This window comes from Rattus rattus, chromosome 9, assembly GCF_011064425.1.
Source record: "Rattus rattus isolate New Zealand chromosome 9, Rrattus_CSIRO_v1, whole genome shotgun sequence".
NCBI classification, from domain to species: Eukaryota; Metazoa; Chordata; class Mammalia; order Rodentia; family Muridae; genus Rattus; species Rattus rattus.
This window is the reverse complement of record NC_046162.1, coordinates 1489903-1506560: the sequence shown is the minus strand read 5'-3', so window position 1 is coordinate 1506560 and position 16658 is coordinate 1489903. Positions and strand designations below refer to the sequence as shown.

Genomic DNA, 16658 nt, shown 5'->3' with positions numbered 1-16658 from the left:
GTAAGGCTTTGTGGTTGTCCAGATGAGGGGCAATATCCACTCTAGGATGTCTGCTTGTCTATTACCCATCCCTGAAAGTGTGCACAGGAGGCCTGGGAAGGTACCTGGGGTCAGCTGTTCTCAGAGGGAACCAAGTGTCCTACAACCTGCCACACTGCTGCTCCCAGTGCCTGCCTCTGCTGCAGCCCCTGTCCTGGGAAGAGTCCAGTGTTCTTGTCTCACTAGTCCTTTCCGAGTGCTTCTCTTTCTCTCCTTTTTTACTGTCAGGAACACTTTCAGTTCAGGAGGGTAGCTCCGAGTACACAGGCATCCCCACATGGCCTCTCACCAGCTGCAGGGACTGGCCTGTGGTCAGCCTCCATTCTGAAACCAGGTGTTTGGACCTCAGGACTGCTCCACCAAGATGGGACAGTATTCCTACCCACTCTGTGGAGTCCACCCCAGCGCTGCCTAGTCTGTCAAACCAAAGGCAAGACCCTCTCAGCTACAGCTGCCCACCTCCAACTTGTGCCCAACTCATCTGGGGCATCTGCCTATTTTCCTATCCAAATTTACTAGGCGGAGACTGTCAGGTTCAGGGATTCTGAATCTGGCTTATTTGTGATCCTCTCCATTCATCAAACTTCACTCCTTACCTTTCCCCAGGGGCTTTCAACAGGTGAACACACCCTGAACCTCAAGGGGCCATCACATAGGCTGTACTTTGTGTCCAAGCTTTCAAGTCCTTCTGGGTGTTGGGGCTATCATATGACACAACTATACCCTGATACCTGGGAGTGTTTAAGATTAAGAGATTGGCTGGATCCACTGTAGAACAGTGACCTCAGGGTTTAGCCGAATCCAGATGCTCCCTAGTGCACCTAGCTTAGGATGCTGTCTATGTTGGCCCATCGAATGCTCCCAGCAACTCCTCGAAGCATGGCGAACAATAGGCATCTTGGCTGATGAAGAAACTGAGGAACTCAGGCCACACAGCCAGAAATCCAAACGGCTCAGATTTAAAGTAAGACCTGCGTTCTTACTGCTAGAACAGACTACTGCCTTGGGGATACCCAACAAGAACACCGGCCCCAACTGTCTTCCCCCATTCTGGGTAGCATCCAAAACTTCAAGCTTCAGTCCTAAGGTTGTGCCTGCATGATGGGCCTCTGGGAGGAGTGGCCCAGACCCCAGCCCAGCACGTGGCACCACCCCAGGAGCAGCCAAAGCCTGGCTTCAGGCCGAGGACCCTGCTGGGTGGTCCCTCACGGGCTGCAAGGCTGAGCTGCCCCCTCCCGTCAGTGCATTCCTGGCTCTCCAGCCCCTCCCCCGGATCGCGGGCCTCCCAGCCCCCTCCCGCGCTGGCCCAGCCTATGTCTGAATCTGCTTCTGATTCTGGCTGTCGGGACAAGGCCCCCTCCCCTCCTTCCTTCCCGGCCCAAGCAGCTCCGCCCCTGGCTAGGACCAGGCTTGCTCCTGCTGAGCCCCCCACCCCCTTCTGGCACAGCTCCTCTGCTCTCGCTGCAGCCAGAAGAAGGCGGCAGCCCCGGCGCCCCAGGCCCCGCCCGCCCAGGGCCCTTCCCGGGAGGCCGGGAGACCTGCTCCTCCTGGCCCTCCGTGGGTGAGTGCTGGCGGCCGGCGGCGGGTGGGGCCTCCGCGGGCGGAGGCACCGGGAGCGGGGGCGACTCCTGTCAACGCTCCAGGCCTAGCAGGAGGACTCGCCAACATCCCTGCTCCTGTGCTCGGCCCCAGGCGTGCGGGTGGCTGCTCCCACTTCTGGCCTGTGCTGGGGCGGCCCTGGGGCTCTGCTATCTTGGCACTGAAGACCCGGCACGCAGAGTATCGGACTAGGCTCTCTCCTCGAGGGCGGAAGCTGGCTGCTTGACTCACAGCGGCCACGGCCATGCCCACCTGGCCCTGGGGGCTGCTGCTGACCGCGGGCACGCTCTCCGCTGCACTGAGCCCAGGGCTGCCGGCCTCTGCCGACCCCTGCTATGATGAGGCTAGGGAGCCTCGCTGTTGTACTCCTGGCCTAGTGAACGCTGCTCTGGGCCGAGAGGTGCTGGCGTCCAGCACGTGCGGGAGGCCGGCCAATCACGTCTGCGATTCCTCGGACCCGCAGCGGGCACATTCTGCAGACCTCCTGACCTCAGCTCCGGGCACTGCAAGTCCTCTCTGTTGGCGCTCCGATGTGCTGCAACGGGCACCTTTCAACGTAACCCTCACGGTGCCCCTGGGGAAGGCTTTTGAGCTAGTCTTCGTGAGCCTGCGCTTTTGCTCAGCTCCCCCAACCTCCGTGGCCCTGCTTAAGTCTCAGGACCATGGCCGCAGCTGGGTCCCCCTGGGTTTCTTCTCTTCCAGCTGTAGCCTGGACTATGGCCGTCCGCCTGCTCCTGCTGATGGCCCTGCTGGTCCAGGGCCAGAAGCCCTCTGTTTCCCAGCCCCCCAGGCTCAGCCTGATGGTGGAGGCCTTCTGGCCTTCAGTGTGCAGGATGGCAGCCCACAGGGCCTGGACCTGGACAACAGCCCCGTGCTCCAAGACTGGGTGACTGCCACAGATATTCGCATAGTACTCACAAGGCCAGCCATTCAGGGAGACACCAGGGATGGTGGGGGCACAGTCCCCTACTCCTACTCAGCCACTGAGCTTCAGGTGGGAGGTCGATGCAAGTGCAATGGGCATTCCTCACGGTGTCTGATGGACACCCATGGCCACCTGGTCTGCGACTGCCAGCATGGTACAGAGGGCCCTGATTGCAGCCGCTGCAAGCCCTTCTACTGCGACAGGCCATGGCAGCGGGCTACAGGGCAGGAAGCCCACGCTTGCCTTGGTGAGGCCTTGGAGGGTAGCCTGGGGACTTCCGGCCAGGCAGGGCTGCCCCTGACTGTTCCTTCCCTGCAGCTTGCTCGTGCAATGGCCACGCCCGAAGATGCCGCTTCAACATGGAGCTGTACCGACTGTCCGGCCGCCGCAGTGGTGGGGTGTGCCTCAATTGCCGGCACAATACTGCTGGTCGTCACTGCCACTACTGTCGGGAGGGCTTCTATCGTGACCCAGGCCGTGTCCTGAGTGACCGTCGTGCTTGCAGAGGTGAGCCTGTCACCTGCATGCGTTCATGATTTACTTCCCCCAGAACCCCCCGCTGCTCTTCTGAGTGAGCCTCCTCGTTTTTTGTCCTCAGCTTGTGACTGCCACCCAGTTGGTGCTGCTGGCAAAACCTGTAACCAGACCACAGGCCAGTGTCCCTGTAAGGATGGCGTTACCGGCCTCACCTGTAACCGCTGCGCCCCAGGTTTCCAGCAGAGCCGTTCTCCTGTCGCACCTTGTGTCAGTGAGTGACCTTGCCCTGTCTCAGTCACCTCAGCCAAAGTCACATCAGAAACTGACTGTCCCCCAAACCCTTCCTTCAGATGTCCCTACTATCCCATCATAGACTGTTCTCCCACATTCCTTAGAGACTCCTGTCCCTGGACCCACTGAAGAAAGCAGTCCTGTGGAGCCACAGGGTGAGTGGACAGCAGAACCCAGGCTGGTATGACCTTGGAGGAGAGGGCTATAGCTAAAGCAGACCAGTGTGGGCGAGAGGCATGGGCGAGAGGCTAGTCTCCACTCTTTCCCCCAGACTGTGAGTCACATTGCAGACCTGCGCGTGGCAGTTACCGAATCAGCCTCAAGAAGTTCTGCCGGAAGGACTATGGTAGGCTGCCACACCCCAGCCCTTCCATCTCACCCCCAACTCCTTTGAATACCTTGACCCTGGCTGTACCTCAAGGCTCTTTCTTTCCTCGGGTCTCTCTCACTGATGCGGGCTTTGGCAGCTGTGTCTTCAATGTACCTCCCTCTAGTGGGTGGCCTCTTCATGTCTTTCCTAAGCCACTTGGACACTCTATACTTCTCTACACAGTCCCCTCCGGCCCAGCCCCACCTAACCTGATCGCTTTTCCACGCCCCCTTCCCCTCGCAGCGGTGCAAGTGGCAGTGGGTGCGCGCGGCGAGGCCCGCGGCGCGTGGACACGCTTTCCGGTAGCGGTGCTTGCTGTGTTCCGCAGCGGCGAGGAGCGCGCTCGGCGCGGGAGCAGCGCGCTGTGGGTACCAACCCTAGATGCGGCTTGCGGTTGCCCGCGCCTCCAGCCCGGCCGGCGCTACTTGCTGCTGGGAGATGGGCCCGGGGCTGCAGCTGGGAGCCCAGCGGGCCGGGGACCGGGACTCAGTGCTGCCCGTGGAAGCCTCGTGCTGCCTTGGAGGGACGCCTGGACTCGGCGCCTGCGGAGGCTGCAGAGGAGAGAGCGGCGGGGACGCTGCGGGACCGCCTGAACCTGCAAGCTGGGCGTGGACTGGGCGGGCTCAGTTCTCTTATCACTGGGCGCGGCGCGTTCAACAGAGCATTAGCCTGCTGGAAGTGTCACGTGCATCGCCATCTAATTTCCCCCATCCCCATACCCGCTTGAAACTTATTTGGCGGTATCCCACCCCCAACTCAGAGGAGTATGAAGGCCCCCTAAGAGCTCTCTAGAGGCTCCTAGGGCAGCCGTCACCCTCAGAGGGCCCTGATCTCATCACCCTGGTTGCCCAGTACAAAGGGTATCTGGATACCCGACGTCTCTTAAAGGTGTGAACCCGCCCATTCCCAGGGGATGCTAGGATCATCCCTTCGGGGTTTGAGCACATCCCACGGGCCACTGTGATTTCCTCAACTCTCCGATGCTGTGATACACCAGAGTTCTCCGACCTCCCCAAAGCCACTGCTGCCACCATGGACGCCTGGACACAGCTGCAGGGGCTGCGGCTCAATTGCACAGCCAAGACAGCTATGTCTCTGCCTCCAGCCGGGAATGTACATTGTAGGCTCCTCTGTCCAACATCGTGGATCTTGTCCTCATATCCATTCTGGCCTGCCTCTGCCGGTCACGTGCCTGTGTCCCCATCCGCAGGGTCACGTGCCTGTGTCCCCATCTGCAGCTGCATCTCTGCCTGTGTCCCATGTCTTTCTTGTCCTGTTGTCCCCATCTCTGGGGTCCATCCAGCTGTCGCTTTCTACCTCGACTACTAGTCTTGGCCTCCTGGCTCCTTGACACAGGTCCTGCCCCTAGCTAGGAGCCAACCCTACACTCTATCCGCTCAAGACTGGACGTCGAGAATGGGAAGTTCAGGTTCACGTGTGACCGGACCAGAGGCGACTTCCATGGGCAGCCATCGGGGTTCTAGTTGTCCATGACTTTGCATCAGGCGCTAGGGCTCCCCACCTCTTTAGGCGAGCCCCCGCCCATTAGCGCGGGAACCGCTGTTTGGCTAGCGCATGCTCCCGACTTGGCCGCCGCCGGGCGCGAGCGCGCATGCTCAGAGCCGGCAGCGCCGGGACGCGGGGCGCTCGGGGTGGGCAGCCCGCAAGCGCGTGCTTGTGGGGCGGGGCCGCCAGCGCGCGTGCGCAGAAAAGCCAGCGCGGTCCAGCGGAGAGCTGAAGGGAGCGGTGCGGTGCGGCGCGCCGAGGTGGGTGCGCGGCGGGGGCGTGGCGGCTGGACGCGGGGTGTGGGGGGTGTCACTGCCACCGTGCGCTGACCGGCGGCACCGATGTACTGAGGGAGGGGGGCACGGGTTGTGCTCGGTGCCTTGGTTGCTGCGGGTTAGGGGGCTCCAGAGTCTAGTGCTGCGTGCGTGACGTGGGCCCCGGAATCAGACCCCTTTGGACAGGCCTGGCTTTCTTTGATCGTCGCTGCCTTCTCTGGGCTCTGTGTCGTGGGAAAGAACTGCCTCTGTGTCAACCTTCCCTTGAGGCACTTTCCGTCCCTGCGGAATAGGAAATCCTCTTTCTGTATTCGTTCGAAATTGCAGCAATGTTCATATACCTTTGCCCTCGGAGACCTGCGACAACTCGGGCCCTTCACTTGCCAAAGATGACAAAGCTGCCCTCCTGACGCTTGGGTACTCTCCCAGCCTGAGAGCCCTATCCAGCAAGTGTCCCTGATCTGCCACTGTCACCTGTGCCTTAGCTTGGCCCTGTGCTTCTGGAGTTTTGAATAACAGTTGGAGGGCAGAGCTGGCACCACACCGGGTGGGCTACACATGACAGAAATCAGTCTGTTGGGTGCTGGCAGCCTGACCACAGATTTTCCTTGCCAGTGCTGGCTCAGTTCAGAAACAGTTGTGCTCTGTCCTTCTTGGATGGGGGCTCACTGGGCTAACTTTAAAGGCCAAAGATTGTCTAACCCAGCCAAGACGTATGCAGGTGTAAGTTGGCTGTTTTTGTCAGTTGTGTTTCTGTCTTTCCAAAGGCTCAAAATGATTTTTCTCGTCTCACCCCATTCTGCTGGAAGATCAGCAGGTGACTCCCAGGCAGTTGGTACAACTGTCCCATAATGTGGCATCTACTTGGGGGCAATGACTCCATTCTCATTTTTACGACCCCCCCCAATAGGCACCTGTCATTATTCACTGGATCGTTGTGGAAATGACTGTATTTCTATTCTCTCAAGCTCTATCTGGTGTCAGTTCTGTGTAGCCTAGGTTGGTGTCAAGATCAACCCAGATGACAAATGGTCAAGAAGTTTAAAATATTTGATGGTGACCATTCATATTGAGTGCTATGATGGCTTTATGTGCTTCCTCTATTCTGATGATTAATCCTCACCTAATCTCCTCAGTACTCAGATAAAGACTTTAGGGGATGCACTGGGTAGTGACAGCCATATTTAGAATCTAATCTTTGTGTGACTAGGCCTGGAGCCACATTGTGTTGTCTCTGCTCCCCCATGGCTTGGCACTCAGTCGGCCAGGCAGTCTTTGAAGTGCTTGTTGGAGGGAATAAAGATACCAGTTTTTTGAATGCTGCAATGTCAACTAGTGAACTAGCAATGTAGTGGCTTTCAACTGGATTAAGGGTGACCTTTTGGGTGGCAGAAGTAATCTAGTAATCTAGGCAGGGTTTTCATAACAACAATCAAAATCACCTCCCTGGGAGTGCGAATTCACCTGCCTGTGTTTCCTACCTGCTCTGAGTAACCACACCTTCCAGGACTCTCCAGCAAGTCTCAGTGACCTTGGGCACACAGCAGTTGCTCCTAATCCTTATTAGAGACTGAGCCAACCTCAGAAGACATAGTAAAGTGTTTGCCTTCTAATGGCTTCTAGTTTAAAGTACACAAGACAATGAAGTGGGTTGTAAAAAAAAAAAAAAAAGGCAGCATTTGCCGTGTTCAATGTTCTACCTGTTTGAGCATACCTTCTCTGTTTTGACAACGCTAAATGGAAGAAAGAAGCCCTTTACAAACAGCCTTCTCATTTCAGTGGCTGTTTGTAGCCGTCACCTTCTAAATGGAGATATTTTTTTTAAAGCCCTCAGGCCTTTTACTGAGAACAAGCTTGAATTCATTATCTGGGAATTTTCACTGTCCTTTTTATATGTGTTTACTGCATTCAGACTTCAGCAGTGCCTACCTGTACATACAAGGCTCTGCATTCAGCGCCCAAGACCAGAGGAGCTGCGTGTGGTGGTACACAGTTCTAATCTTTGTAGAGAGGCTGAGGCAGAAGGACCAAGTTTTAGGCCGCCCTGGTATACAGAGCAAAACTCACCTTCAAAACAACAGAAAGGACTGGTGAGCATAGTTCTATAATAAAAATCTTATCTATTGTGCACAGGGCCCTAGTCTCAACCCCCAGAACCAAAGGGGTGGGGAGAGAAAGGAAAATGGATTGGTGTGAGGAGGTGCTGGGGGAGTGAGATTCGGAAGCTTCAGAAGATTGAGACTTGTGAATGACTTGATCAGATGTATGTGTTCTGGGACCAGAAGGGCTTCTGCGTGCGCCGAGGGTGGGGCCGGTTGAGGTACCTTCAATCATAAGAAGGGCAAGACCGAGATAAGCAGCTGCCCGAGTGAAGGAAGATATGGGGTGACTGGCAGCCCGGGGCTACATTGCATACAACACAGAGAGAGACAGGCTTGGGGAGGAATAAGGCTTTGAGTTTAGAGAGGTGCCATTCAGACAGTGGGTGAGCATCTCCTGGTCTGGAGCCAAAGAGTATATACATGGGGCTCGAGAGCGGAGAGCATTCCTGTGTGGCATTTAAGCTGGGCTTCCATCCAGACTGCTGAAGACACTGGGCAAGGGAAAAGGCTGGTTGGTAGCCTGCTGCTTTGTGGGCGGAGTGGAGTAAGGTGATGGGCTTTGTGCTTCTGTCATAGAGACCCAGGTTGTCTGTTGAGTAAAAGGACGATTCTGAGCGTCAAAGGTACAGCCTTCCCTGGCTCCACTACCTTCTAGGGGCTTTTCCTGTCTGCCTCAGGGAGCCTCCAGGTTGGGTGCTTCTTATCTCAAAAGATCCCATTTTTCTCCACACCACTGGCTGGACCTCTCTGTGTATACTCACCGGACTCTAGGAAAAAACCCACCTAGGAACTTTCCTTCCTTCCTTCCTTCCTTCCTTCCTTCCTTCCTTCCTTCCTTCCTTGCCACCAGCCTCTGAGGAGTCAGACTTAGAAAAGGCAGCTCTTTGGTAAGAAGTAAGGGAGACCAAGCCTGTGGTATCCACTGCAGTCTCCTACACTGTGGGGGCCATGAGGATAAGGGAAAACTGATAGTGCTGCAGAAGCCCCTGCCTACAGCCTCAGAGCACTGGTCCATGGACTGTGTGAGCTGCAGTGATTCGGCCTGGGAGGTTTTCCTTTGCAGGTGACAGACTAAACATGGAGCACACCAAGCTCTTTCCGCACGTCTGTCGTGCCTGGTTTGTCATTCATTTGTTTTTGTGGTCCTGGGAGTTGAACCCAAGGCCTCTGTCTAATGCTACACACGTATTCTACCACTGAACTCTGTCTGCAAACTAGGTTTTGGGTTTTTAGAAACAGGCTCTGGGGGTTGGGGATTTAGAAACCCACTATGTAGCCTAGGCTGCCCTCGAACCCATGATCCTTCTGAGTCGGTCTCCTGCATGCTGGGATTACAGGTACGTGAGTCGTCTTCTAGCATGTTGCACGGGTTTTTTAATTGGGTTCTACACATTCTCAGAGACTCTGGATGTTGACTGGTAGGTGAGTCTATTATGAATAAAAACTGATTTGCTGTTCTAAGGGTCACTCATTGTCCCCGTCTCGCCTAAGGCTGCCCTTCCCTTCATTCCATCAGCCTCATCTTGAATCACTTTGTTCCTGTTTGCTGGTTACCGACCATCCTTCCCCGCAGGGCCCTTTCCACCGCTCCTGTCTTGGAAGCTTGCGGACCCTTAGAAGGACTGGGTTCTGGGACATACTCCTACCCTGCAGGTCTTTTCTTTCTTCACGCACTCCCCCCAGCCTCGCTCCCACCCAGTACAGCACACAAAGGTCACTGTCCTTGGAGCCTGTGAGCTGGGCTAAATGTTTGTGCTTTCCCCTGGAACCTGTGCATGCGTGTACGTGAGTTCCTATGTGTGGAGGCCAGAGTTCGGCATTTGATGTCTTGCTCAATTGTTCTCCACCTTATCTTTTGAGATAGTCTCTCTCCTGGGGACCTGGGTCTTCCAATTCTGCTGGGTTAGCCAGTGAGAACCACTGATCCTCCTGTCTGTACCAACTCAGTGGTGGTATGTTAGGTATGGCTGCCACATCCAGCCTTTTATGTGGATTCTGGGGGACTGAACACTCACATCCTCATGCTTCTCTAACAAGCCCTTTACCAACTGAGTCATCTCTCCACCCTTAGACTGCCTTTTGATCTGAACCGTAAAGATACTCACTGGCCTATGCCCTCCTTGTACACAGTGCCTAGACTCAGAAGGAGCTCTGTGCTTGGTGGCTTTGTCCTTTGATGGTGCTTTCTGTGCCACTGCCTGGGGCTAATGTAGACACAGACCCTAGGAAGCTTTTTCTGGGTATTGTTTCGGCTCTTATACTCTTGCTTTCCAGTTGTAGTGCCTGTACCTTGGAATGCCTTGATCAGTATCCCGTCCTGATCAGGGCTTCCTGAGAGCTGAGGCAGTGCCTCCCATCTTTGTCCTCCGGTACTTAGCACTTCGGCATGCAGGAAACATGTCTTGCATGCCTATTACAATGATTAAGGCTCCATGACTCCCGGGTGGCTGTCTCTCTCGGTCTGAAGGTGTTTGCCGAGAACCTGCCCGTGTACCTAGCCTTGCAGGGCACACCTGTCTCAGACACCTGACTTAGAACTTAGGTCTGTCAGAATTCTAGTGCCGCTGACATCTTGGCTGAATTCTTTTCCTCAGATTCTCATTCCGTATATGCTGGGAGCTCTTTTCCTGACCTGCTGTGGGAAGGAAAACACAGCTCTAGCCTCTGGCTGTGGGCGTGAAAGGGGTGTCTAGAGCGGCTGGGTAATTTTGCGTCTCAGAAGTCCACACGCGTGATCTGAGGCATCTTTAGGAAGACCTGCGTCTGAACTTCCAGCCAGCAAGCCGTCCAGCTGGCCCGTGACGCCGTGACTCACGCCTCGTTACTGGTTACATCTCTTTTGTACCTAGCACGCGCCTGCCATTGTGTGCCACCCGCAAAAGGCCCACTATCAAGTTCCCTGTACCCAGCTTCTCAGGGACTCGACTGTGAGTGCCAGTCACCATGAACACTTGAGAAATTCCTATGCTGTGCTTAGGGTGAGGGTGGCAAACACCCTGCCTTCTGGGGTCACCGCATAGGACACGTTTGTCATTAAGGCTTCCTACTGTTATGCAGCCTTCAAAATTAACGTGGGCCCAAGTCGACCTAGCTCCTTCTCTGGTTTCTTCCTTCCCAGGCACACAGGGTGTAATGTGACATTTGGGTATGGGAGTTACAGTCTAGAAGAAGAGGGGGACATTACAAGCAGATGGCCACCATGCCTCAGTGCGCTGAAGGGGGTGGAGAGTCACTGGAAGGTCACTGGAGGGACTTGGAAGGAGATTTGATTGGAAAGAAAGGTGACAACTATGTCCTGCCTCTCCTCCTTCATGTTCCTTTAGAAGGGATTGCCTTCCGATCGTACCTGGGCACTGTGCAGGGTCAGTGCCCCTGGAGCTGCTGTGGGAGGGGCAGGAAGGGCGGAGGACAGCAAGGATCTCCTGTATGAGGTGTGACAGGACAAGCCCTGGGCTTGGCAGCAGTGCTAGGATCTGAGCTGCGCTGCCGTGGAGCTGTGGAACATGAAGGTCACGAGATACCTAGGGATACCGGGATACCTAGGGAGCAGCTGGAGGTAAGGGGCTGGAGCTCACATGCTCAGGATTGGCCGAAGCCAGACTACAGCAGTGACACTGAGGGACCAGAACAGCAGGGAGAGCTGGAGCAGGGACCCACGCCAGCTACGAGTGCTTTAGAGAGATAAGGGCCCAAGGTGTCTGTTATGTGTAGCATCTGGGTAGTGAGGTCCTAAAGGACCCAAGTGCTGCCTGCTATGTGTGTGACTCTGAAGGAATTTAAAAGAAGAGGCAGGGCCAGAGTAGGGCCTCAGTGAGAGTCAAGGGAATCAAGAGATCGGGAGGTGAGATCGGAACCTTGGAAGGGCCCGTGTGGGTGCATCTCACCAGGTGAGGCTACAGATAAAGGGGCTGGGCTGGGCTGGGGAGGAAAGGATGCTCCTGCCTGATAGCCAGCCTTCCTCAGAGGACGTGGGGGTGGGGGGTGGGGGGTGGGGGGAAAGCTTGCTGGAGGCGAGCGAGAAGACCTACCAGGCAGCAGCCAGAGCCTAGCACACTCAAGTCCCATGAGCAGATGGTTTAATCCACCTCCCACCCCCACCCCCAGCTCTGATGTAGGTGTAGAGAAGCGTGCTTCAGCGTGGCCTCCTCCTGCCTGGCTCAGAGACAGGAGGACAAGACGGGTGGGAGCTGAGGTTTGCTGTGTCTGGTCTAGGTTAGTTGCTAAGGAGCACAGTGGAGGTGCCAGTAGACAGGGACCCGTGCTCCTGGGTAGGAGTGCTCTGTATGGCAAGGCCTGAAGAAAGAGTACTAGGCCCGGCATCTTTAATCCCGGAGCCAGAGAGGCAGAGACAGACAGATCTCTATAAGCTCGAGGCTGGTCTATATGTGACTCGCAGGTCTCCATAGTGAGAAACTGGGGGCGGGAGAGGAGAGAGACAGACAGTGTTTGTGAGTATTTGGCCTCTGGGTAGAATGGGGTTGGATGACCTAAGTATATATGTAAAGGGTTTTTTTAATGTGGTTGGGGGAGGGGGAACGGGAGCCTGAGGTAGGGCTGCTCACCCCACCCTTCTAGTGTTAGCAGCACAGAGAACAAGGCTGTGGACCGGAGGCAGAGAGCCTAGTGAAGGGAGGTCGGAGGGATGCCTACAGAGAATAGAGGGGCATGCAGTGGTGATTGGGATGCCATGGGCTAGCTCAGGAACCAGAAGAGGGTGAAAGAGGGTCCTGTGGGCGGAGGGTAAGAAAAAGGGTGAGGTTGAAAAGCCAGAAGACCAGTGTCTCTAGGCAGCGTGGCTCAGAGGCTAGGTCTCCAAGGGAATATTCTGGAAGTTTGTCCATGCAGGACCTCTTCCACCGTGACATTCTGCATGGAAGGCCCAGGGTGGCCCGTACCCTAAATGCAATAGCCCCCAGGTAGTCAAGCTGCTGTCTGACACTTGTCCAGTGATTCTGACGGCTGCTGCTTCTGTATCCTGTTTCCTGTCAAAAGATGGATCTCTGGAGAATGGCAGCCTGTGCTTCTCCATCTCAGTGCCCTGGTGGCATCAGCTCCTATAGGATGGGGACAGACCCCCGTCCTCAGTAGACGGGGCCCCTTGTGATGTGCCCCCCTCCCATGGGAAGTTAAGCCTTTACTTTCTCCTGAACACAGCAAGCACATCCTACAGCTGTGCTCTCTCGTCTTGTTCACGGGACACCATGTCTACGTGTGTCCTGATTCTTAGTGCGTTTACAATCCGCTGTCAGGTGTCTTGTTCTTGTATCTTCCCTACTCCGTCAGGTGCCAGGGACCTGAGAGGCATGTGAGAGAAAGCCCTGGATGTGGGACGGATGGATTAGCTAGTGGCCCTTTTTTTTTTTTTTTTTTTTTTTTTTTTTTTTTTTTTTTTTTTTCGAGCTGGGGACCAACCCAGGGCCTTGCGCCCGTGGGCAAGCGCCTACCGCTGAGCTAAATCCCCAACCCCTAGTGGCCCCTTTCTTTCTATGTTTCTTCTGTGCCAGGGCTGAGGTCTCAGGATAGGAGGAGCATCCAGCACCCCCAGTGCCCAGGATCCCTGACAGCGTCCTGAGGTTGTGTGTATCTGTGTAGTATTCAGCAGGTTCTTGGAGGAGGGGGACATCCTTGAATGTCCCTGGTGGATATGAGGAACGTTCATGTATGGAGAAGGTGCGATTGCCACTTGTTCTTCATTGATACCTCTGTTCTTGTCTCTGCTGCTCACCTCCTGGTCCAGGTCTGCTGTCAGGCTTGGCACCCCAGCCCTGGCCCCTGCAGCTGCCTGTAGTGTTCCTCCCCTCCTCCCTGTCATCACACTTCTCCCAGCACCTGCCCCACACACTTGCCACCCCAGATGCCCTTCCTGCATGCTACCTGCTGACATCTCTATTCTCAGCCACTGAACCCTCCCACACCACTCACCGCTGGGCCAGCCGCTCAGCATGTTGGCTCTCCGAGCATCTCACCAGACAGCAAACCATCACTATCACAGCGGTCGTGGCTGTGTCTTCCCCATCCCCCGACAGCATAGCCATGGCCTCCCCTGGCCCTGGAGCCATGGTCAGTGCCAAGCAGATGATGGTGTCTGGCTGTGTTCGCTAGTGACCCACATATTGCACCGCCCCAGAACTGGTGGACTCCTTTCTTCCCATGTTCAAGCATGAACATACTTTGACTTGTGCCTGCATGACCAGCATGAGGGCAATGTGTGCTTATCTATCACATAGAAATGCCCACAGTGCCTCACGTCCTCCTTCTGTCGTCCAGTGTTATCTCTGATGCCTGATGGGCTTTAGGTTCCCCATATGCTCAGGATGGGGGCCCAGCCTTCTTTATCCCTATCTGATGTTCCGTCTGCTTCTGGCCTCCAGGAAAGCGTGGGGGATGCTAAGACTGGAGAAAAAAAGCTGGGCCCTGCCCAGCATATGACTTGGTGACTAAGGTTCAGTCAGCCAGGGCCTTGGGTCACAGTCAGCTTGTTCCTGTGGCTGGGGGAAGGAGCATAGGCTAACGCCGGACAGGGGTGCAGTACTCCCTTAGGACAGGCTGTCTTTGTTTTTGGTGGTTCTATGTGGGCATGGGGGCCTTCCCCATACCATCGGCACTATAGGAAACCTGCTGGGCTCTGCCCAAAGCTGTCTCTGAGGAATCCCATGGCCTACTAATAGCCCTTCCCCCCACCCTCTCAGCTGGACCCTCCTTCCTCCCTGACACCTCCAACACAGACATCAGGGTGGTTTCTAACTCTAGATCTGGAGTGTCACATGTTTAACCTCTCCTGCTTCTCACTTCACACCAGCTCCCCCATACCCACCAAAGACTCCCCAACTTAGTGGTGCCTCCCCCACCTTTCTTCCCGCCATGCTGTCCCTCAGTACTTTGTCTTCACCCACCCCACCCCATCAGCACCCCATCTTTATAGACTTGAGGTATTTATGGTTGTGGGTCTCTGGGGCCATCAGGGCTCTAAACTAAAGGTTTGTGGAATGAATAAAAGTTTGGAGCAAAGGGAGTTATTACTGTTGGCTCCTCCATTGCTCGTGACAAAGACACTTAGCTAGGAAGGGAGGCCCAGTGTGCAGGTGTGTTACAGGGTAATCCTCAAGGCGCAGTCTGTATGTCACATGATAAGGAGTTTGTTTTCAAATCTACCTGTTTGGAAAAAGAGGTGAGAAGTGCAGTCTCATGACTAAAGCCGTGTTTGGGGACAGCCTGGTGGTGTTGGAAAGGGACCTGACCTTGCTGAGAAAGGAGCTAGGGCAGAGCTGACTGTGAAGAGGCCCGGATCTCAGGAGGGCCATTCCTCCTGTGCAGGGGACTCTCCAGTCCCTCCCCTGTCCCATTCATCTGATGTGGAGTGATCCTTTGCCGTCAGGCTGCCCCTTGACTGAACAGGATGGATTGTGAAGCCACATCTTTGGCAGGCAGCCTCTGTGGCTGAAGCTGGGGTGAGGTGAGGCCTCTGGTGTGAAGGCGCCAACCACTTGGTCCCTATCCAGGATGGGGCTCGTTTGTCCCCACGCTCCCTTTTCCTCCTTCCCACCTGCCTTCGTTATGTTTCTACTGCTGTGATAAGACACGAACACCCAACGCTACTCACAGGAGAAAGAATCTGTTTCAGGTGAATTTGTGACCATCATGGTGGGGAGCATGGTGGCAGGCATGGCACTGGGGCAGAGAGCTTACATGTGATCCACAATCATGAAGTCATGAAGGAGAGAGAGAGAGAGAGAGAGAGAGAGAGAGAGAGAGAGAGAGAGAGAGAGAGAGAGAGAGAACACACTAATAAGAGAGCTAGCCAACTAGGAACGGTGGGGACCTGTGCCCAGTGACACACTTCCTCCAACGAAGCCACACCTCCTAATCCTTCCCAAACAGTTCTACCAGCTGAGGACCAAGTATTCAAACACGAGCCTATGGGCTGTTCTTATTCAAACTACCACCCAGCTCCACGTCCTGCCAGAGACCTGCCGGGACGCCACTCATGGTGTGTCAGTGAAGCCAGGCCCGATGAGCACGATTCCCTTTCAGCCTGCTCTTCTGTGGGCAAAGGGCAGAACAAAGACTTTACTGTAGATAAGAGTTTGACTTTCTCTGCGACATCTGCAGCTTCCCTGATCTTTGCTCTTACCCTTGGCAAACCCAGGCCAGTGCCCTGTGTTGCAGGCATCTCCTAGGCAATGCCATCCGACCAGCAACACAACATTTTGGGGAACTAAAGAGTATTTCTTTCCACATGTTTGTTTGTTTGTTTTCTTTAAAATAGACACTTCCCATCTTCAGTTACCTTAACCTTTCAAATGGTCACCATGCTGGTGAAGAAAAGGCTGTAGACATGTAGACGCCAGGAGAGGATTGTGAGTGGGGACAGAAGCAGCTCATGGCAGGAAGGGGAAGTGAAGCTGTTTAAAGAGGCAGTTGTATGTGTGTGGTGGGGGAGGGGACACCACAGAACTCAAGCTCTGGCCCCATTGCCTGTGGGAGAACTACGACTCTCTTCAGGAATGGCCACTGGGATATCTCTTCCAGAGGCCCCTGCGTATCAAGTGCCAGGCCTAAGACTGAGTGCAGCCTCAAAAGAGAAATGCAGGTGTCTCCTGAGGGAGTACTATCTTTAAACACTTTCAGTTCTGGGCTGCAGAGAAGGCTCAGCGGTTAGGAGCACTGACTGTTCTTCCAGAGGTCCTGAGTTCAATTCCCAGCAACCACATGGTGGCTCACAACCATCTGTAATGAGATCTGATGCCCTTTTCTGGTGTGTCTGAAGGCAGCTAAATAAATCTTTAAAAAAAGAAAGAAAGGAAAGAAAGAAAGAAAGAAAGAAAGAAAGAAAGAAAGAAAGAAAGAAAGAAGACAGTTTCAGTTCAACCTCACAGCAGAACCCTCTATCAGACCATGCCCTTCCTGCCCCACCGCCCGTTCTTAGCATAAACCCAGGCACCATCCGTGTGTGCATGTTCTGCCCCACACTGGCCGTACTGCTTCTGGCGTTGGCTGTACATTCTGGCCACGCATTTTCTCCTTGGAGCTTGCCCTCCTCAGGGTGTACCTGCCCTCCTCACACTATCCCCAAC

General features: G+C 55.0%; 1 protein-coding gene across 1 annotated transcript; it reads left to right on the top strand.

The window, feature by feature from the left end:
* The first annotated feature begins 1353 nt into the window (after positions 1 to 1353).
* Ntn3 (netrin 3) lies at positions 1354 to 4379 on the top strand. Its single transcript, XM_032912013.1, has 6 exons — positions 1354 to 2810; positions 2882 to 3070; positions 3162 to 3311; positions 3436 to 3486; positions 3603 to 3677; positions 3945 to 4379. Exons 1-6 carry the CDS (start codon positions 1883 to 1885, stop codon positions 4292 to 4294), a joined length of 1743 nt encoding a protein of 580 aa, XP_032767904.1. The 5' UTR covers positions 1354 to 1882; the 3' UTR covers positions 4295 to 4379.
* The last annotated feature ends 12279 nt before the right edge of the window (positions 4380 to 16658 follow it).